Source organism: Camellia sinensis, chromosome 12 (genome assembly GCF_055761805.1).
Source record: "Camellia sinensis isolate YWXY chromosome 12, ASM5576180v1, whole genome shotgun sequence".
In the NCBI taxonomy this organism is placed as follows: Eukaryota; Viridiplantae; Streptophyta; class Magnoliopsida; order Ericales; family Theaceae; genus Camellia; species Camellia sinensis.
Genome location: NC_138972.1, coordinates 40,504,476 through 40,526,823, shown reverse-complemented (window position 1 = coordinate 40,526,823; position 22,348 = coordinate 40,504,476). Strand labels below are relative to the sequence as shown.

Below are 22,348 nucleotides of genomic sequence, written 5' to 3'. Positions count from 1 at the left end.
TTTTTTTTTTAAATAAATTTTTAGCCTCTTAAAATAAGGGCATGAGTGTTTAAAAATGAAATGTGAATATTATTTTTGATTCAGCAAAACATTACTGAGCGAAAAAATGTGGTTGTTAGGTAGTACAAGCAAAACCCATCGCTAATTCCTATTCTCACTAGTCAAGCTCTTCTTCTATCAAACAAATATTATTATACAAAATAATAATAATAATAAACCTTCATGTAATAATAAGGGTAAATTACACTGACACCTCCTGAGATTTGTCTAGTTACAATCCATTCCATAACGTTCTGGAATTTACATTCTCATCGATGTAGTTAATAGTCTCATTTCACAAACCCCTCTACTTTTTTATATAACAACTCCTACTAGAAAAACAGAGAAAATTATATTAAAAAAAAAAGAAAAAAAAAAGAAGATGAAGTAAAACAACATAAGAAAAAATAAAATGCATGAGTTCAATATCTTCATTCCGTCTAAATAATTACAATGATAGGGGATTAGTGTAATTTTCCATACGTCGGAGTAATATGTATTAAATCCAAACATCAGAGTGTGTAAATATAATTTACCCTAATAATATATATATATATATATAACTTTGTTAGGCTCATTTTATTTATATTAGTTCTATTACAAACTCAAAAGCCCATTACAAAATGAAAAACAAAATGTATATATATATATATATAAATAGATAAAATTTTACAAATTGTTGATGATAACTACATCTAAACAATCTTATTAATACATGTACATTCTATATGTATGTTATATGATTTGTTTGTCTTCTGTGCTTATACATTTTAACAGGTCTCAGCAAAAAGGCAATACTAGAAGTAGTTCACAAACACAAGCCATGCTCTCACCTAAGTCTAGACAAAGCCAATGCTTCAAATGTGACTCAAATCCTATCTGAAGACCAGTCCCGAGTCAACTTAATTCACTTTCGACTTGGCTCCAACTCAGCCCAAAACAATATACTAAACTCCTCCAAGGCCACACTCCCAATAAACTCTGACGCCTCAATCGACACCGGCAAATTTGTCGTCATCGTTGGACTCGGAACCCCCAAAAAAGACCTTACCCCTCGTCTTTGACGCGGGTAGCGACCTCACCTGGATTCAATGCCAGCCACGCTCAGCTCCTGCTATCAACAAGAGGACCTAATTTTCAACCCAAATGAGTCCACAACCTACAAAAACATCAGTTGTAACTCGACCAACTGTACTCAACTCACCTCCGATGTCACTGGTGTAATAAAGCGTTGCTCCAACTCCTCTACCTGCATCTATGGCATAGAGTCCGTCAACCAGTCCTACTCCGCCGGATTCTTCAGCAAAGACACTTTGGCATTGACTCCCACCAATGTGTTACCAAATTTCCAATTCGGTTGCTGCCAAAGCAACGACGGCCTATTCAGTGGGGTTCTTGCGAATCAATTGTCAGTCATCTCACAATTGTCAGCCATCAACACCGAGCTCAACCAGACACCTAGCATTCGGAAAATGAGGACCCTCTAGTGCCTTAAATTTCACCCCATTTTCTAATAACTCAAAAAACAAATCATTCTACTTCGTCGGCATAAATGGGATCAAAGTCAATGAACAGAAACTATCCATCGCAAAATCAGTGTTCAAGACCACAAGATCGATCATAGACTCCGGCACGATCATCACCCACCCACCACCGGCGGGTATAGTGCTTTGCAGATGGCTTTTCGACAAAAGATGACGAATTATCCAATCACTAACGTTGTGTTTGGTTGAGGGATTTGAGGAGGGATTTGGAAAGAGAAAGGGAAAAGTTAGGTGAAATGTGAATAAAATATACCTACATTTTACCTAGTTTCACACACCTTTTCCCTTTCCCTTTCTAAATCTCTTTCCAAATCCCTCAACCAAACACACCATAAAAGTCTATCACTGCTCGACACATGCTATAATCTGAGCAACAATAATACGGTGTTGATACCGAAGATAAGCTTTTATTTACAAGGCAATGTGAAGGTTTCGATCTACTTGATGGGGATACTTTTCCGGCAGTGTATCGCAGTTACACTTGGCATTTGTAGGGAATAGATTGGATGTGGGTATTTTCCAGAATAATCAACAGAAGACATTGGAGATGGCATATGATGTTGCAAGAGGAAAGCTAGGGTTTGGTACTGGATGGTGTTCTTAAGCTTACTAATTAACAAGAAAGATAAGCATATATATGTTGAAAATAATACCTAGTGTTTATAAGTAGAATATGAAAATAATAAGTTTGGTGCATAATGAAATGAAGTTCTCTACTCGTGTCAAAAAGAAAGCTCAATAACACCTGATCATATACGATCCCAAAAAAAGAATACAAAAAAATGACACATATATACACAATATACGTAAATAATTAATAGTAAACCCATCAATAAATTTTATAAAATTTCATCTTTTGTATGTATTCGATATTTATTTCTACATTTTAATTTTGAGTTCATAATAAAACAATTATATAAGTTAACAATGCACTAAAAATTGAAAAAACTGTGAAATAACACGCCTATCAAATGAGCATTGCTTAGATAAAAAGAGTTGGACAGATGTGTGATAAGATTAACAAAAATAAGATTAAAAACCAATACATTCATGAAATAATAAGAATAACACCAATTGAAAATAAGTTTATAGAGAAACAGACAAAAACAAAAACGAATATAGATGCAACAAAAATGAATAGTGAAAATATCAAAAAATACTAACATGAATCGCGATAAAAAAAAAAATTAATCAATTTAATTTAACTAAAAATATGATTCTTGACAAAGCAAAATAGTATAAAGAATGACAAAATGAAAATGCTTACAAAAATTTTACACATAATTCTTACCAAGAATGATATGACACTAGCATTTGTAAAATTATGAAAACAAATGACAAGTGTTTTCATTGTAAATGAAAAGATTGCAAAATGGCACATCAATCTATAGATAAATTCTATATGTATATCACTCTCGACGTTCGTATAAATGCTTAGATCTAGCACAAAATTGGAAGGAAGATCTTCCATCCAACTATGTTCGAACTTAAGAAGATTTTAAGCCAGTTGAAAATTACAAGAACAATCTAATACCCTTTTGATTAATCAACCCATTTATTTTTTTCTTTTTTTTAATTAATGTATTTATTTATTTCAAACACAACACCATTCTTCTAACTTTGGACACCAAATTAACAATTGCAAGCAAGTAAAATAGTGTTAGATGTAGCCCAGCCACCTGAAATTCAGCAATTAGGCTTGAAATAGAAAAATCTGATTACTTCTAATTGCATGATTACAAGAGCTGGTTTTCCACCAACTTGAACAGGATGCATTAGATCATAGTTACTGAATGCAATCATTTACTTCACATATCATAGTAAACCACTTAGAATAACTTAATGTCGTCTCTTACGATCATCCTCTTCATCATCATCTGAATCGCCACTCTCACGGAAACGAGGATTTTTCTCCTGTTGCATCAAAGCAATGTATAACATGTCATAGGAGAATATATGCACATATATATATGATTCCTAAATCTCTAAATTTTTTTGAATATATTAATAAACAAAGCAACCAATCTGTATTTCTTTTCCTTCTCTTTTTTTGAAGCCTAAAATGCAAAACCAAGGGTTTGGCTTCTTTAATTATGAATCATGACCATTGCCACATTATCATCATCAATCACAAGGGTGGGGGTATCATTACACAAAAATCAGGGCATGTCCTCTTTCAGTTGAATAATAGCCTAACCCTCCAATATGTTAAAGGTGACAGACTTGGCAAATGCAAAAGGATTTCAACAAAAATAAATAAATAATAAAATAAAAATAAGTAACTATTACCAAATCAAACCAGAACAAATAGAGGAGAAATTGAGGCCTAGGCATTAACTACTAAGAAATTACCGGTCTCGAGTCAGGATTAGGGTTTCTCCGGGATTCATGATCTGAATTTCTCTTTGAGATCTCTGTCCCATGGCGGTCATCTTCCCTATATCGCTTCCGATGGTAATCTGTCTCACAACGTAAACAAAAGCAATGAAATATCTGTAGTTGTAACAAACATGAACTAAACACTAGAGTAGTGCAGGGAACAAAAATCTTCATCACTATCATAATACCTCTACCATGCCGATGAAAGCCCCCATGATTTCCACTTTGCCTACCATCTGCGAAAGTTAAAGGTTAGTTGTTGCAATAACAGAGTAACCAATTATGATAAGGACCAGAAAAGCACTCTAAAAAATGGAACAAGGACCAGATAAGCAAATCAAAACATGAATGTTATTTATTCAAGTATCAAATGAAGGGCATTGACAACATTTGAGATAATGTGCCCAAGTCTCAAAACGGAAGCTTACACTGCAAACATATCAACTCACTGCGGTGGGATACACCGTGACTTAATTGGTCTAATTGACTTTGGTTGCTGCAAAAGTTGTACGGGGCTATTTATGCCCTGGCAGTTGTTCATCGCGCCACCTATAATACCTAATCTAGAGGAAGACTTATGCCTGCTAAAGTCTTCAGTAAGGCACCGCAAGACTCTTATGGCTTGGTAGCCAGACACAGGTTTCACTCAATGTAGCACCCTGCAGGTGTCACTGCCTTAGGCCAGCCTTCCTAGGAGAGATACCACACCATTGGAGGTCATCTCTCTCTCAACCAGATGTCCCCTTTGTCCCTAGCGTCTCTGAAATGTGCTTTTCAATCTCCAGTGATCCTCTGACCCCTTAAAACTAGTTTCTAGGCAAGCATGAGCACTGCAAACATAACTTTGCCCGTCAACATATTTATGTGCTAAACTTGTTTTGGCTGTCCTGGACTAGCCGATTTTTAAACAATTTTTCTATGATCACATTTGGTCCTTCACATCTACATCCACAACAAGGCCAAGCAAAGCCTCAGCACATCATGAGGTAGAATCAGCCAACATTACCGACAAGTATATTGCTAATCCAATTCAAAAGACAATTCCCAAGCTTCTATTTCTGAATGATGTGTGTTTCTTGAACATTTCTAATTATGTCTATCATGTAACAGTCAACATATTGCATCACCATATGAGTGGGTGCATATCTGTGATATGTATAAAATAAATAAAGTCACAAACTATTTTAAAATCAGGCCAAAAATTCTAAACCTATACCATTTTCAAGAAACCGAAGTTATCATTGCACTAGTAACTTTGAAACAAGATATCAATCAATAAAATTGCTTCCAAACTTACAGTGAGATGGCATAACAGGTGGAAAAGAACCCAATGATCCAGTACCATAATCTACAAGTTGCCTTTGTGCTTCCAGCTCTCTCTGAACCAATTTCCCGTAACCACCTCTACGTGTAACTCATTAAGGAAAACTCGATATGCAGTCTCAAATTTTTGGACTACTCATCAAATCAACACCAATCAAGACGACAAAAATACAGTCTGTTTAGGATTGCAACTTCATACATCCAACTATCCAAGACAGAAAAGTGCTATAACCCTTCTCAAACCAATAGATGTACTTCCAACATGCTAAACAATGATGGAAGTATTGAAAGAATTCAAAAGTAGTATACAGCAGCATAAACATCCAAATATGATTTCAAAGCACATGAAACAAATATGGAACAATTTACCGTTAACTATATTAGAATTAGAAACATGCCAACTAGAAGAAAAAGGTCAACACATAGGTCCTAATGGAAGCAGTCAATTATGATATAGACTGTGAATGACTTTTTTTAGTTGTATGGAAAAACGTGCATGACTGATGTACTTATTACTTTTACATGATTAGAATGTGTTGTCTCACATTCTAATCATGTAAACAAAGGACAGAAGAATGAGGTAAAAAATTAAGGCAAATCGAGCACAATTACAATTTCATTCAGAAACACTTCTGCGAATTCCAACAAAAACAAGTTCCCTAACAACCCAACAGTTTTGGGGCAAGCCAGCATTTTCATAGCTTACCCAGGTATCAACTTAAAAAGAAATTAAACAGGTATATTTATCAAACTTTAAAAGGATATCAGGATCGTAATCAGTGCGATATTCATCCCGTACCTAAAAAAGAGGAAAAGTCAAGATTTAGATCAAATACAAGTGTAATCAACATTGAGTGATCAACAGCAGCCGGTACATCACCTGTCCACCACTTCGACCACGGCCCCACTGCCTTCCTTCTTGGAATCCCCAATCAAAATCCACACGAATAGGACGATCATCAAGAATTGTCCCACTTATATATTTCACAGAATCTTCAGCATCTTCTCTAGAGTAGTACCTGATGAGTGCATAATTTGACTGTAATTAATAGTAATGACAAATAAATTGTTGCCAACAACAATGAAATAATGATCTACATTAGGAAAAGTAGAAAAATAACAATAGACCTAGGTTTACACACCAAAAAATCATAAGAAATAATGGTACTCCAGATGTATACACTATGGCAATAAAGTATGAAATCATAGTTGCCATATCATGAATCGAATCGTGAATCAAAATAGCCTTGTACCGAATTGCAAAGTGAATTGAATCATGAATCGTAAAGATGCGATCATTTTTTTAAAATTATTTAGAAAAATATATCTACAAACTTGGATGTTCATTATATCTTATGAATATAAAATATTTTAAACTTAAATCAATAAAAATGTTGCTTTGAATAATGATCACATGGTCTAATAGATAAGAAGTTAGCACAGGTTCCCCAGTAAGATCACCATCTGACTTTTTTTGTTTTTTAGATATTACTTATCAACTATTTTTAATAAATAAAGTAAACAAAGACAAATTCTCAATTTACAAGTAACAATAATTTAACAAGGATATTGATATTTCATAAGCATACCTACCTTTACTAGTAACAATAACCTAATAATAAGAAAGAATTAATTAGAATCAACCTAAAACATTTTAAAAGGTATATATGCTTATTGTTCAAAAAAGTATATATAGATTTTTTTTAAAGAACTTGCAAAACCATTAGGTTTAACTAACCTCACCCATGAATTATGTTTATTTCAAATCAATAAAAATGTGGTTTTGATTAATGATCACATGGTCTAATAGATAAGAAGTTAGCACAAGTTCCCAAGTAAGATCACCATCTAACCTTTTTCGTTTTTTTAGATGTTACTTATCAACTATTTTTAATAAATAAAATAAACAAAGGCAAATTCTCAATTTACAGGTAACAATAATTTAACAATGATATTAATATTTCATAAGCATACACGCCTTTACTAGTAAAAATAACCTAATAATAAGAAATAATTAATTAGAATCAACCTAAAACATTTTAAAAGGTACATATGCTTATTGTTCAAAAAAGTATATATAGATTTTTTTTTAAAGAACTTGCAGAACCATTAGGTTTAACTAACCTCACCCATGAAATATGTTTATTTCAATAAAATAGTAATAGATAATTCATATTGCAAGTTATTTTAATCTTAAACATCTTTAGAAGATAAATGTTAAAAACATATTAGGTCGAGTCTGAATAGATTCTATTAAAAACTCTGTGATCTCTAAAATAATAACAAATCATGTATATACCTTGGTTATTTTCGTATTAAATACTATTAAAAGTTGTATTATGTCATTTTAACTAAAAAATAGAGAAAAAAATAGATGAAATATGCCGGACATGATAGTTTCAAGAATTGCATGAATCGTAAAAAGTGAATCAAATTGTAAATCGATTGTGAATCATGCAATTCACTAGAGATACACTTTCAAAATAGATTCACTCATAGATTTGTATCAATTTTGCAAAAAATGTTAATCGAATCACAAGATTTTAATAGCAGAATATGAAATAAGTAACTTGCCACTGTAGTACATACATATTATTGGAATTCGTATTTCACGAATTTGAAACAAGGCACAGCCAAATTCAGATGACAGAATCAACTAAATTTGGAATCTAGGCAGTTTGAGAAAAAAATAACAAAAGTAAGTTGAGTGTTAACATCTATCTCCCAATCATTTAATTTAAAAAAAAAAATACACGTAATGAAACATTTAACAAAAGAATATATGAAAATATTAAAGAAAAGAATAATATTGTAAAGTACATTCAAACCTACTCTTTTTTCTTTTCTTTTTTTATTTTACTTTAGCTGGAAAGGGCATCTTGACCCAATAGTAAGGCTTGTCATTAGTGCAAGAATTGATTCATGTGGTAGAGGTATTTGGTGGAGGTGATGGTGAAAGTTGGCAGTGATGTACATGGCAAGGAGGCAAAGAAGGTGGTCTGGTGACATGAATGAAGCATCACCTCTATCTTGGCCTTTGTTGTGTACATCGTTCTTTAAAAATAAAAAATAAAATAAAATAAAATAAAAAAAAACTTTGGATTTGATTTGCATGGAGAGTGGGTTCGATTTGTGTGCATGGTCTGATTTGTGTGGCTTTGTGGTTGAAGATGAGATGAGTTTGACTTGTATGGTTTTACAGGTTGTGGGTGGTTGTGGTGATGGCACAGGGGTGAAGGTGGTGGTGATGGCGGTTGGAGGAGGTGACTGTGATGGAGTTGGAAGTCATGTGGGGGTTGGAGACAGTGTAGGGGGGAACAAGCCACCGCTACTATTATAATAATTTCCAAGGGGCTTTGAAATTTAGATGGGGGAAGACACCGTTGCTAGAGGGGGGCTGCTCCGTCGTCGTTTTGAGTTCTTCAATGAGTTTGTTCTTTGTTGATTGTGGTTCTACATGAAGACGTTGATATGGAAGAGCAAAAATATCTTCGATGATTTAATCTTTAGTAAAGAGTTCTGTATTTATACAAATCAAGAGTTTATATATCTATTCTATATCTAGCTATATAACCGAATGTATCTATACTATATCTAATTACATAACTGAAAGTAGTTGTAAATACTTTACAAGAGCTGAGATAATATGTAATCAATCCATATCAGATTGAGCTACAACTCGATTCCTTTGATGCTCTTGATCTGATGGCTCTGATATGATCTCATCAGGACCCCTCAAGTGAAGGAGAGAGGCACGAACCATGAGCTTGTGTTGAAGACAAGCAAAGAGGGCAGAAGACAGAGGCTTAGTGAAAATGTAGGCAAGTTGATCAGAGGTGGCAACATGTTTGACAAAAAGTTTCTTGGATACAACTTGTTCACTCACATAATGATAGTCCACAGCAATATGCTTAGTACGAGCATGGAAGACAAGATTTGAGGCCAAACTGATTGCAAAAATGTTATCACACCAAAGAGTAGTGACGACAGAAGGAAGATGTAATTCAGTGAGGAGCATTTGAAGCCAAGTCAGTTCAGAGGCAGCCTGAGCGAGAGCCACGTATTCATCTTCAGTAGAGGAGCGAGAAACAGTACTTTGTTTCTTAGCAAACCAAGACACAAGGTTGGAGCCAAGAAAAACGCAAAAAGCAGTAGTAGACTTTCGGTCATGCACACTACCAACCTAGTCCGCATCAAAAAGGCATGAAGATCTAAAGAACTAGCAGTGAAAGCAAGACCATAATGCAAAGTAACACGAAGATAACGCAAAAGGCACGTGACAAGATTAAAGTGAGCCACAATGGAAGCATGCATAAATTGACAAGCATGATTCACAACAAAAGAAATATCAGGCCTTGTTATGGTGAGATATTGCAAAGCATCCACCAAGCTACGATATAAAGCAGGCTGAGCAAAAGGACTGGATATATTAGAGAAAGAGGAAGCCTTAATAGACATAGGGGAAGGATAAGCTTTGCAATTTGTCAGCCCAGCTTTGGCAAGGATCTCAGAAGCATATGTGTTGAGACAAAAAGAGACCAGCAGAAGTGGACAACACAGAGATACCAAGAAAATAGGAAATGTTGCCCAATTCCTTCATAGAAAATGCAGAGTGCATACGGTTAATAACTGTGGCAATTTGAACAGAGTCACTCCCAGTAATAAGAATATCATCCACATACACCACCAAAAGAATAATAGAGGAATAAGAGTGATAAATGAATAAGGAGGAATCACACCGACTATTGACGAAGCCAAAAGTGATTAAAAACGAGGAAAAAGTGGAGTACCAAGCACGCAGAGCCTATTTAAGACCATAAAGGGCCTTTTCCAATTTACAAACATGAGAGGGATAGGAAGAATTTTCAAAACCAGGAGGCTGCACCATAAACACTTCTTCCTCAATAATGCCATGAAGGAAGGCATTGGAGATATCCAGTTGTTTGATTTGCCAATTGAAATGTAGATCAACACTTAGAAAAATACGAATGGTGGGTTGCTTGGCCACAGGGCTGAATGTCTCATGATAGTCAATCCCTTCCTCTTGAAGATAACCCTTAGCAACCAAATGAGCTTTATGACAAGCAATAGAGCCATCAGAATTTTTCTTGAGACGAAACACCCATTTGCAACCAATAACATGTTTGTGAAGAGGAGGAGGAACCAAAACCCAAGTCTTTTGGCGTTGAAGGGCTTGAAATTCTTCAGTCATAGCAGCAGCCCAAGCAGGGATAGTAATAGCCTCAGACCAGGCATGAGGTTCGACCAAAGATGGATCAAGAGAAGGACAGACAGTGAAATGAATGTGAGGATTGCTTTTAGACCGAGTGACCATGGGATGAGTGTTAAGAGAGGGAACTAAGGGAGCATATGACCTTAAATCAACTTGAAGAGAACCAATAGGAAGAGGAGAGAAAAAAAAATAGATGAGGCTGGTAGAGTAGTAGGAGCTGCAGCAGGAACTTCAACAGCAGGAGAAACAGCAGTAGCTGTGGCAGGAACAGTATCAACTGGAAAAACAGCAGTAGGTGTAGCTGGAATAGCAGTTGCACGTGAAGGAACGGAAGGCCTAGACCTAGGGGCAGAAGAGGGAGGCAGATCAGAAATAGGCACAGCAGAGGAAGGCAAAACAGGTGCAGACAGACTTGATGGAGACTGGACAGGAAGCTGAGTAGATGAGGACAGATTAGTAAAGGAACAGAAGAAGGCCAAAAGAAAGTATGAAGTTGAGATAAAGTAGTAGTAGAGGGAGGAAGAATAGGATGAGAAACAAAAGAACATAAAGACTCATCAAAAACAACATGCCTAGAAAGAAAAAATTTACCCGAAATAGGATCAAAACACCTATAACCCTTAATGGAAGGATGATAGCCAATAAACACACATGGCACAGACCTTGGTTGGAGTTTATGAGAAGTATAAGGTTTTAGCCAAGGAAAACATCGACAACCAAAGCTTTTGAGAAAACTAAAATCAGGAGAAGAATGAAACAACTCAAATGGAGTTCTATTTTGCAATTTGGAGCTCGGTAATCGATTTATAAGAAACACGGAAGTGGCTAAGGCATCAAACCGAAAAGATAATGGAAGAGCAGATTGGTGAAGAAGAGCAATTGTGGTAGTAATCAAATGCCTATGCTTTCGCTCAGCAACCCCATTTTGAGGAGTACGAGGACGTGAGAGCTGATGAATAACACCATTGTTTTTAAGAAATTGGTCAAATTGAGTACTGGTAAACTCACCACCACCATCAGTTCGAAACACTTTAAGGTTAGTGGCAAATTGAGTTTCAACAAACACTTTAAATTCTTGAAATTTAGAGAAAACTTCACTCTTGTAGCACATAGGATATACCCACGTAAACTTGCTAAATTCATCGACAAACAGAACATAATATTTGAAATTAAAACTAGAACAAGAGAATGGGCCCCATACATCACTATGAATAAGAGAGAGGGCCTTATTTATAGACGAATCTGACAAAGTAAAAGGAAGTCTATGACTCTTAGCTACAGCACAATGGGTGCACAAGGTTTTATTACAATGAGAGGAAACAAGTAACTGGTATTGCTGAAGTAAAACATGAAGCTTTTGAGAGGAAGGATGACCTAGCCTTGTGTGCCAAACTGTAGTGGAAGCAGGACTGGTGGCAAGACAAGCAACAGGAGATGAAGGAGACTGTTGTTGAAGAGAAGACTTTGGAGAAGAAAATGTGGATGGAAGTTGATATAGACCATGACTATGGACCCCTTTGTATAGAGGGATCTGAGTAGTCTTGTCCTGAATCACAAAAGACTTGTCATCAAAAGTTATTCTGCAATCATTATCAGATGTGAATTGATGAACAGAAAGAAGATTGGAGGACAGAGAAGGAACATGAAGCATATGATTAAGCTTGAAAGAATGAGGGAGTGGGAAGAATACCTTGATCGGTATTTTGAATTGGAATAGAGTGGCCATTGCCCACAGTTACATGGTCAGAACCATGGTATGGTTGATATTGCTGCCTGTTATTAAGGTCTGGAGTAACATGAGTTATGGCTGCAGAATCAACATACCAATTGGCAGATGGAGAAGAGGTAGAAGCATTAGCAATAAAGGCAGGTTTTGGGGCAGAGGAAGAAGATGAAGATGCTTGATAAGAGGAATCCATCCTACACCAGCAGTCTATGGCTGTGTGATTAGGCTTGCCACAAATTTGACAGATCAAAGAATTAGGAGGGGGATTTGGCTGCTGTGAGAAAGAATGTGATGAAAATGCAGATCTTCCTCCACCTGTATGATTGAAATGTCCTCTATGAACATACCTTCCACCTCTAGTAGATGATCCTCCTCTGTAATTGGAGTATTTGTGTCCCCGAAATCCAGAATTGCATTGAGATTTAGAGCCTTGATCTTTGGTAGCAGAATATGCAACAGTGAGATCAGACAGAGAAGAAGACACTTTTATTTCAGATTCAACATGCAAAGCTTCGGAGCACAAAAGAGAGGACAAATCTAACATGGTGATTGGTTCAGTTCTTGCTCTTATTGCCGTCTTTAAAGCATTGTATTCTGTGGGAAGTCCATTCAAGACAATGAGAATTAGATCTTCTTCCTCAATAGGAGAAGAAACAAGAGCTAACTGATCTGATATTGTTTTGACCTGTAGTAGATAATCTTCCATGGATAAGGATTTCTTGGAGACATCATTGAGTTTGTTCTTGAGTTGATGAATATGCGATCTGGACAAAGAGGTGAACCTTTTAGTGAGAAGAGTCCAGACTTCATAACTTGTGGAGCATTGAAGAACTGATGTAAACACAACAGGAGTTAAAGTTGCAGTTATACAACTTAACAGATGAGAATCAACTTGCTTCCATGTGAGAAATTCGGGGTTGGTGATCTCTTTGCCATTAGAATCATGAATCAGTGAAGGAGGACATTGAGAAGAACCATCAATGTAGTGAATAAGATTTGTAGCTCGAAGTATGTTTTGAAATTGACTTTTCCAGATCAAATAATTTGTAGAACCCAGCTTGATTGTGACAAACGAATTCAGATTGTTGATAAGAAGAGCAAGGTTTGCTGGAAGTGATAGAGATGCAGATTCCATTACTGTTGTGACAGAGGACGCCATTGAAGGACCTTGAAGGAGCTTAACTCATTGGAGTTAGAGTGCTCTGATACCATGAAGACGTTGATATAGAAGAGCAAAAATATCTTTGATGATTTAATCTTCAGTACAGAGTCCTCTATTTATACAAATCAAGAGTTTATATATCTATTCTATATCTAGCTATATAACCGAATGTATATATACTATATCTAATTACATAACTGAAAGTAGTTGTAACTACTTTACAAGAGCTGAGACAATATGTAATCAATCCATATCAGTTTGAGCTACAATTCTTGATTCCTTTGATGCTCTTGATCTGATGGCTCTGATATGATCGCATCACTACAATCCAGCGAATAGGGGATAGTTCAACAATCCTGCGAAAGAGGTGTGGGTAGTTATCAGGGCTGTTGTGGTTATGTTTGATGTTGGGTGTTAAGGGTGGTTAGTGGTGGATAATGGTATGGGTGTTAAGGGTGGCTGTTGTGGTTGTGTTTGATGTAACGTGACACTAAACATGGGGCGAAGAACACTAAAGTAAACAAAAAAAGGATGCAGAGGATCACAATGCCTAAGACTCCAGTCACCTTAAAAGTATCACCCATTCACCATTAATTCTTACGAAAAAAGTACAAGTAGATAAGCAACCCCTCATCCATTTCCTCCATTCTCTCAAAATTCTTTATTTGGCATGGAAAAGTCTAAAAAGGCCACATGTAAGTTTTTTTTTTTCAAAATCCACCTAAAGTATAACCCCTTCCTTGTTTGTAACTCCATACTCCACCTATTCATTAGCTATCAAAGCTACACCAAAAAATTGACAGCCCTAAATAAAGGCACCCATTTTTTTATAGGTCATTTTGGGAGACTCAAACTTGAGCCTCTTTATCATGGAATGCAGCCTAAGCCACTAGGGTGTCAGCTAGGAGACATCATTTTAAGTTGGCGAAAATTAAATTTACTATATACAAATTAAAGATTTGTTTCTTATTCTTATGTTTTTTTTTTTTTTTCATTCATTTTTGTTTCTCTCGGTGTAAATCCAAACCTCGCAAAAACATTAATCAACCAACAATATAAAACACTAATCCTAGTCTCCAAACCCATTATTTCTAGTCCAAATCATACTGAACTTATTTTACAATAAACTGTAACAATAGAGACATAGCAACAGGTTTCTGTGCTCGAGCACTAGGGAATTATTACCCCTCTCTCGCTCTCTCTAGGTTATGCTAGGCAATAATACCTTTCATGTCAACTTAATCTGACCTGTTCAGCAAAACACACTCCTGAGTAATTTATTTTCAGCAGGTTTCATCTCCAAGAAATGAAAGGCTAGCATTAGTTTAAATGTTGAACAAAATGTACTAGCATGGTGCAATTTTATATTTTGTGCAAAGATTGGCAAAATAGAATCTTATCAATGAGAAAGATGAAGCACCAAGCAGTAAAGAAGATAAGGCCAAAGACCAAAATTAGGGATCTATAAATATATTTTCAAACCAATTTGCAAGGCATTAGCAATAATATATAAGATGGTACTTACAACACAAAACAGAAGCCACAAGGAGTTTTTGTGTTCTTGTCTAAACCCATGATTATCTTTTTAATTTCTCCAGCTCGAGAGAATAGCTCATAAACTTGCTCTTCTGTAGTGTAAAAGGACATGTTCCCAATATAAATAGTAGTTGACGTCAGAAGTGCATGTTCAAATTCTTCTTGTGTTCCAGGAAACCTTCTATCTCGATAGGGTGAAAGCTTGCTTTGATCCTAACAACAAAAAGTAAAACATATATAACAACGAATGCACCCAATATATATTGTTATGCAACAAATGATACCAGCAACATCACACCCTTTGACTAATCTAACAAAATTTAAACAGGCCACATATTAGCAAGAGTTTAGACTATTCAAAACAAGAAAAACACAACTGCATACATAAAAATACACAAAATAACAAATACAATTTCTATATTAAAAAATAAGTGCATCTAGAGTTGTTAGAAGCTAAGCTATTCGCTGACAATTACATAAGCATAGAGAAAGGTATATGCCCGGTCTTCTTCTAGGTGCTCACAACAAAACATACGAATAATAAACATTTATTACATACATGCACAAATACAAGAACAATATCTATATATAGGAAATATACATGAAAAAGAACAAACTAAAAAAGTAAATACATAAAAATAAATAAATGTAACTAAATTCATCATGATGCACGCTCATGAATTTTTATTTTTTTTTAAAAAAAAGAAACCCAAATAGTACACATTAATGTGTGTTTGGGAGGAAAAAGATTGGGTAAACACCTAATCTTTGGCATAGTGCACAAAGTGGTTGTCCCGAGACTTGAACTCATAACATAAAAGTTATTAAGTCAAGATTTTACCATTGAACCAAGCTGTATAAAACTTTTCCACATAATCCTACTTCAATTCCTAAAAATTTGGCTCAACAAAATATACCCAACAGAAAAAAAGAAAAAAAAAAGGCCCAATTAGTATACGTTAATTTGTGTTTGGGAGGGAAAAGATTGGGTACACACCTAGCCTTTGACATAATGTACAAAGTTGTTGCCCCGTGAACAAACTGTATAAAACTTTGCCCAATTACCGGATATGCAACTCTCATCCACCCCAAACTTATATAACTTATGATAACCTAACTAAAGCTACTTATAACAAAAATAACTAAATTAAGGCTTGCCAAAAAGAGTTCAACTACAAGCTAACAAATCATTCCTGTAAAACTTCACTATCTATCACTGTTTCAAGAGGAAATATGTGCAGATTCAGTGATACTAAGCACCAATTATATAAGCAAATAGCGAATTCAAAGAATTAAAAAGCAATTCACAAATGTAATTTCTACACAAACATGTAATTGCACATATGAAAAGCTGGTTAAGCCATTGAATGAAGTATAGAGAGAACCAAAGGTCTTACCTTGATTAGAGACGCCATTGCCCTCTTTTGCTTGTTCCACAGTGTACCTCTATCTAATGAGAGCAGTGTTAGGCGCAAGAAGCAAGGCGAGGCGCGGGCTTCATTGAAGTACGGTGCGAAATAATATAATTTAATATGAGGAAGATGAATCGAAGAAGAGGAAGAAAAGAAAAAAATCTGGACAGAACAAAAAATGAATCTGGAAAATCTGGACAGAACAAAGAAGAGGAAGATGAATCGAAGAAGAAGAGGGGAAAGAATCGAAGATGAACTTACAGGAATGTGATCTTTGAAGGAGAGAATCGATCAGCACCTTCGATTAAACCTCTTCAATAGCTTCGCCTCTTGGGAGACTATCGAACGGAGTAGAACCCTAATTTTAATTTGTTTCATGTTTTGTTTATTACAAAAGTACCTCAAATTTATATAATTTTTTTAAATAGACCAAACAAATTGCTCCAGTACCCTTTAATTTGTAAAAATTCTCATTTTTACCCCGAAGTACCCAAAAATGTACCCATTGCGTACCCATTATTATACTGATCGTATAAAACATACCTGGTACGCGTAATCGCACTCAGTAGCCCGGTACTTGTACGGCAATATTTTTAGAGTACCCGTACTTCATAGCGTAAAATAAAATAAAAAGATGAAATATCGAACATTTTAAAAAATAAATACCAATAAATATAGCTATTTTAATATAAAAATATTTCAAAGTTGAACATAAAACACGAATATCCACGATCTAAATTTCAACTAACATCAATATTTCAAGTTTAAGCATACATTTCAAAACATAAACATTAACAAATTAAACCAACAAAACAAGTCTTTGTTTCCATTAATCCAATGAGTAACTAAGAAGAAGAAAAAGAAAATAAACAGCATGGGTAAGTAGAAAATAAACGAAAAAAAAAAGAAAGGAAAAAGAAAAGACGAAGAGAATATGAGAAGAAACGAAAAAGAAGAAATGGAAGAACAGAACAGACGAAAAGAAGGTGAAGAAGAGATGAAGAACATACATGCATGTTCTAAGTTTCTGGACTGGAACGAGGATTCGGGTTCGACTTCTTCCTTCGTAGATTCAGATTAGGGCAAGTTTTGGGGCTAAATCAAAACATATGATTTGCTGTAGGCTATAACTGACACCCGCTGCTGCTATGTGCCATAAACGGTGTCCTTTTTGTTTTTTTTTTTAACAAGTTCTTTTCCCACGCAAAACAAAATATTTAAAATAATATAACATTTTTATATATTAATCTATTAAAATAAACACAAAAAATGTTTGTATATATAGATGGAATAATCCTTGGTAGCTCGAAATTCGGTGGCTCGAATTGGCTCGAAACCCAAAACGACGTTGTTTTGGGTTTCTTTTTTTTTTCTTATTTTTCATGCTTTTCGAATCAGAATACAGAGAGACAGAAGACAAAAAAGAGAGATAGATGGAGAAAAGATGAAAAAAGAAGAGGAAGAGATGAGGAGAAGAAAATAAGAGGAAGAGAGAAGAGGTGAGCGCTATCACCGGCGCCATCATCAACAGATCTGTGTATACACAGATACACAGATCTGTGTATGTCTTTCTTTGTGTGTGCATGTGTGTAGAGATCTCTCTCTCTCTCTCTCTCTCTCTCTCTCTCTGTGTTCTGTATGTTGTTGTTGTTGTTGTTGTTGTTGATGATGATGATATGCTCTCAACTCCCTCTTTTTTCTTCATCTTCCTTCTTCTTCTTCTTCTTCCTCCACTTCTTCTTTTTCTTCTTTTTCTTCTTCTTCTGCAGAGAGAAAAGGAAAAACAAAAACAAAAACAAAAACAAAAAACAAAAAACAAAAAAAACCTGCCCAAAACGACGTCATTTTTGGTAGTCGAGCCACTCAAGCCAAATAAAATTCGAGCTACAAAATGGGACTAATATAGATGTACATATAAATAAATTAATTTAAATTAAAACTCTTCAGTTTAATCATATCATGATATAACTAAAATTATTATTTTACAATATAAATGCCACAATATACTTTTAAAATAATATTAGTTTATACAAATACACCTTTTTAAATTTGTCAAAGTATAAATTTTTTCTCACATTTTAAAAATTACAAATACACTTTCGTCATAATTTTTTCATGTAACTAGCCTAACCAATAAAATAAAATAAAATAAAAACACCACAAATACCCTCTAATGCCAAAATAAAATTAGCATACTACACTAATTTTCATTCAACCATTACCAAATTTCTCTGTCTACACTCACAATATTTTTCAACTATCCTTGGCGATGCACCAAATACTTCTAAACAATAATGGCGGTAGTGCTGGTTGAGTGGGAATTGGTAGTGCAATGGTTGAGCAAAGTAGTGGCACCAGTTAAAAAAATGAGGAATAAAGAAATAGAGAATTTTTTTTTTTAAGGTCCCTAATAATAGCAATTTAGAGGATAAATGACACTAAAAAATAGCATAATGCCTCAAGTCCCTCAAACAAAAAAACGCACGCTTTTTATTCAGTTTTTGGACAAAAATACCCTCTACATTCATCAGAGAAAAACGAACTGGTATTTCGACACCTGATATCCCCGATTGACATCCACAAGCTATACACTAACGAATTAGGGTTTCATCATCCTCATGATTGACATTAGGGTTTCATCATATTCAACAAAGCTAGGGTTTCATCTTCCTTGAAAATCTTTTAAATTTCTTTCTCACAAATTTCTCTAACAGATTTTATTGTTCATCCTTGAGTCTGTTCATTTTCATCTTCGTTCGTAATTAGGGTTTCATCCCCATCACCTCAATCTAGTAAATGTTTCTATTTTTGAATTAGTTTTTCTTTGTTTCTACAGTTTATTGCATTTTATAATACCGTTCCATTAACTAGGGTTTCGATTTCGTAATAATATCCAGATGAATTTCTAAAAATGAAATTTCTCTACCTATTAACTTCTTCTTGAAGCTTGTTATGTGATTATGTCTGTAATTTTCTCTAGCATCTTAATTTTCTCTAATTACATTAGGTTCACTTTACTTTATGTGCTTGCTTGATTTTGTTGAAGCTAGTAGTTTGGTTGTGTATGTTTCTTGAAGCTTATATTTTCTCTGCAATTTCTTCGGCATTAAGATATCCCCTTGAAATGAATTTTCTCCGACATTATAATTTTCTCCGAATACACTAGACTCCTTTTACTCTTTGTGCCTTGCTTGAATTTATTTGGCTAGTTGTCTCTTTGATTTTCTCAGTAATTTTCTCTAGTATTTCAATTTTATATTGTTTGTTTGATTTTCACTTGTTAGTTTTCTCCTTGTGATGAATTTTCTCTGACCACATTTAAACAACCATGAAATTATGTTGCTTGTTTGATTTCATTGATTAGTTATCTCCTTGTGTGTAATTTTCCCCTTAAGATGAATTTTATCTGGCATTATAATTTTCTTTGAGCATATTGGACTCTGTTTACGCTATGTGCCTTGCTTGATTTCCTATGGCTAGTTGTCTCTTTGATTTCTCTCCAATTTTCTCTAGCATGTCAATTTTCCTTGACCACATTAAACTCCTAGTAATTTATGTTGCTTTTTTTTATTTTCAATGGTTAGTTGCCTCCCTCGAACTAAATTTTCTTTGGCATTTGAATTTTCCCTGACCACATTAAACAATCATCAATTTAGGTTAGTTGTTTGATTTTTGCTGATTAGTTGTCACCTTGTGTGTAATTTTTCTCTCAAGATGAATTTTCTCTGGCATTAAGATATCCCCTTTATATGAATTTTCTCTGAACACATTGGACTCCCTTTCTCTCTATGCCTTGCTTGATTTTCTCTAGCTAGTTGTCTCTTTGATTTTCTCTCTAATTTTTTCTGGCATTTGAATTTTTCTTGACCACATTAAATTCTCACCAATTTATGTTTCTTGTTTGATTTTCACTACGATGTTGTCTTTTTCTATTGAATTTTCTGTCATCTAAATTTTCTCTAACCATACTAGACTCTAATTGCTTTTTGTGGCTTCCTTGATTTTCTTTGTCTAGTTGTGTACTTGTGTGCTCTCTGTTTTTTCAACTTTCTCTGACTACATTAAACTTCCACTAATTTATGTTGCTTGTTTGATATGGAGTATATGTTGACTTCCAACACAAGGATTGTTCTGACGCATTTTACTATTCATCCTTGAGTCTGTTTATCTTCATCTCGGTTCATCTTCATTCATAATTAGGGTTTCATCTTCATCACCTCACTCTAGTAAATGTTTTTATTTCTGATCTAGCTTTTCCCTATATCTACAGTTCATTGCATTTTTCCATTAACTAGGGTTTCACTTTCATAATAATATCCTGATGAATTTCTAAAAATGAAATTTCTCTACTTGTTAACTTCTTCTTGAAGCTTGTTATGTGATTATATCTGTAATTTTCTCTAATGACGTTAGGTTCACTTTACTTTATGTGCTTGCTTGATTTTGTTGAAGTTAGTAGTTTGGTTATGTGTGTTTCTTGAAGCTTGTATCACTACAAAAAATTCAGGTTTTTGTTTTGCCGTCGCTAATACTCCTAATGTCGTCTCAAAAAACTTTTAGCGACGGCAAAGGAGGAGTCACAACAGAGGGCGTTGCAAAAACTTTTTAGCGACGGCATCATGTCGTCGCTTTTTTTTTTTTTTTGCTACGACAATTGTTACTTTTTGCGACGGCATTTTACTGTCACCTATAATATGTAAAAAAGTGAGACCTTTTACGACGACATTGTTTTACCGTCGCTAAAATTCTTATTTGAGACCAGAAGTAATGCTGTCGCGAATTTTGTTTTTTGTTTTTTTTTTTTGGCGACGTTGTGGTGCAGTCGCAAAAAAAATAAAAAAATTAATAAAAATATTAAAATTACCTTCTTTTTTTTTGAGACAATGTGGTGCTGTAGACACCCTATTTTTGACCGTCCTTAAGACTTGGTTGTGTTTGCAGGTACATCCAGCCACAAGTTCGATTGCTCGTCGAGTGCTCGACTTTCGCGGCAGAATGTCACATGTTTGAGCTTTCCAAACCCTGTATCCTTTTTGTCCCATTTTTGGACTATGTGTTAGTCCTTCCAGCATAATTCTCTTGGTGCACTGCCGGCCATCCTATGCTACTGCCGGCCATGCCTTTGTTACTGCCGGCCATTGATGAGGCTTGCCGGCCATCAATGAGCCACTGCTGGCCACCACTGATGGCCGGCAGAACCCTTGTCTCAGCAGGTTTCACGCCAGATCTTTTGAGCTAGCTGGTTTTCACTCATCTCTCCTCCATACATGTATGGAGGGATGAGCCCCTTTCCAAGCTTATCTAACAAGCTTTGCATTGTTTTTCTTCTATATAAGGAGAGGCTCTCCCTCACTACCAGAGGTGAGCCATTTTTTGGAGAAGTTGTATCTCTCTCTCTCTCTCTCTCTCTCTCTCTCTCTCTATATTGCATAGAATAGAGCTCTAAAGTCCATTTTTCTTGCACTTTTGTGCTACAACACATAGAGGTACACCACCATCTTTGAGCTGAGGTTCTTGGGAGTGTTACTTGACCTCTGAAACTTGGTTTTTAGCCTCAGAGCTTGCTATTTTCGAAGTTAAACTTCAAGGGTGAGTATATTCCCCTTTTTAGCATTTATTTATACCTCACTTTGGCCATCCTTGCATATTGTTTTAGGCCTTGCTTTCAACTGAAAAAAGTTCTGTTTTTGTATGCTTTAGACCTTTGTTTAAGGTCACTTTTTCGTTGGGGGTGGTTTACCCCCTCTTAGGCCTTGTTAGGCCTTGTTTTGAGCCATCCCTTTAGGCTCTTGTTGAAGCCTTTGTATGACCTTTCTACCACTGAAATCCAGAGGATTTTCAGTGGTGGGAAGGTGGTTTTGGTGTCCTAAATAGGAGAGGGCCATCCCCTCTCCTTTGTGTCTTGTTTACTTGCTTTGAATGCCTCATGTGTGAGCACCTTTGGTAAGTTTATGTTGGCCATATCTTAGCTTGTACTTGGGCTTATTTTAGCAT

The 22,348-nt window shown here is 35.2% G+C and overlaps 1 protein-coding gene across 7 annotated transcripts; it reads right to left on the bottom strand.

The window, feature by feature from the left end:
• Nucleotides 1-3,243: 3,243 nt before the first annotated feature.
• On the bottom strand, nucleotides 3,244-16,746 carry CBP20 (CAP-binding protein 20). 7 transcript variants are annotated; one of them, XM_028202437.2, is made up of 9 exons: nucleotides 16,616-16,746; nucleotides 16,340-16,516; nucleotides 14,932-15,155; nucleotides 6,166-6,304; nucleotides 6,051-6,084; nucleotides 5,260-5,370; nucleotides 4,151-4,198; nucleotides 3,936-4,042; nucleotides 3,244-3,497 (listed from the first exon to the last, which is right to left on the bottom strand). In XM_028202437.2, exons 2-9 carry the CDS (start codon nucleotides 16,355-16,357, stop codon nucleotides 3,423-3,425), a joined length of 756 nt encoding a protein of 251 aa, XP_028058238.1. In that variant the 5' UTR covers nucleotides 16,358-16,516; nucleotides 16,616-16,746; the 3' UTR covers nucleotides 3,244-3,422. The 7 variants fall into 7 exon arrangements, with proteins under 7 accessions (XP_028058238.1, XP_028058230.1, XP_028058246.1 ...); XM_028202429.2 differs by having other exon boundaries at nucleotides 16,340-16,437; XM_028202445.2 differs by having other exon boundaries at nucleotides 16,340-16,392.
• Nucleotides 16,747-22,348: the final 5,602 nt, after the last annotated feature.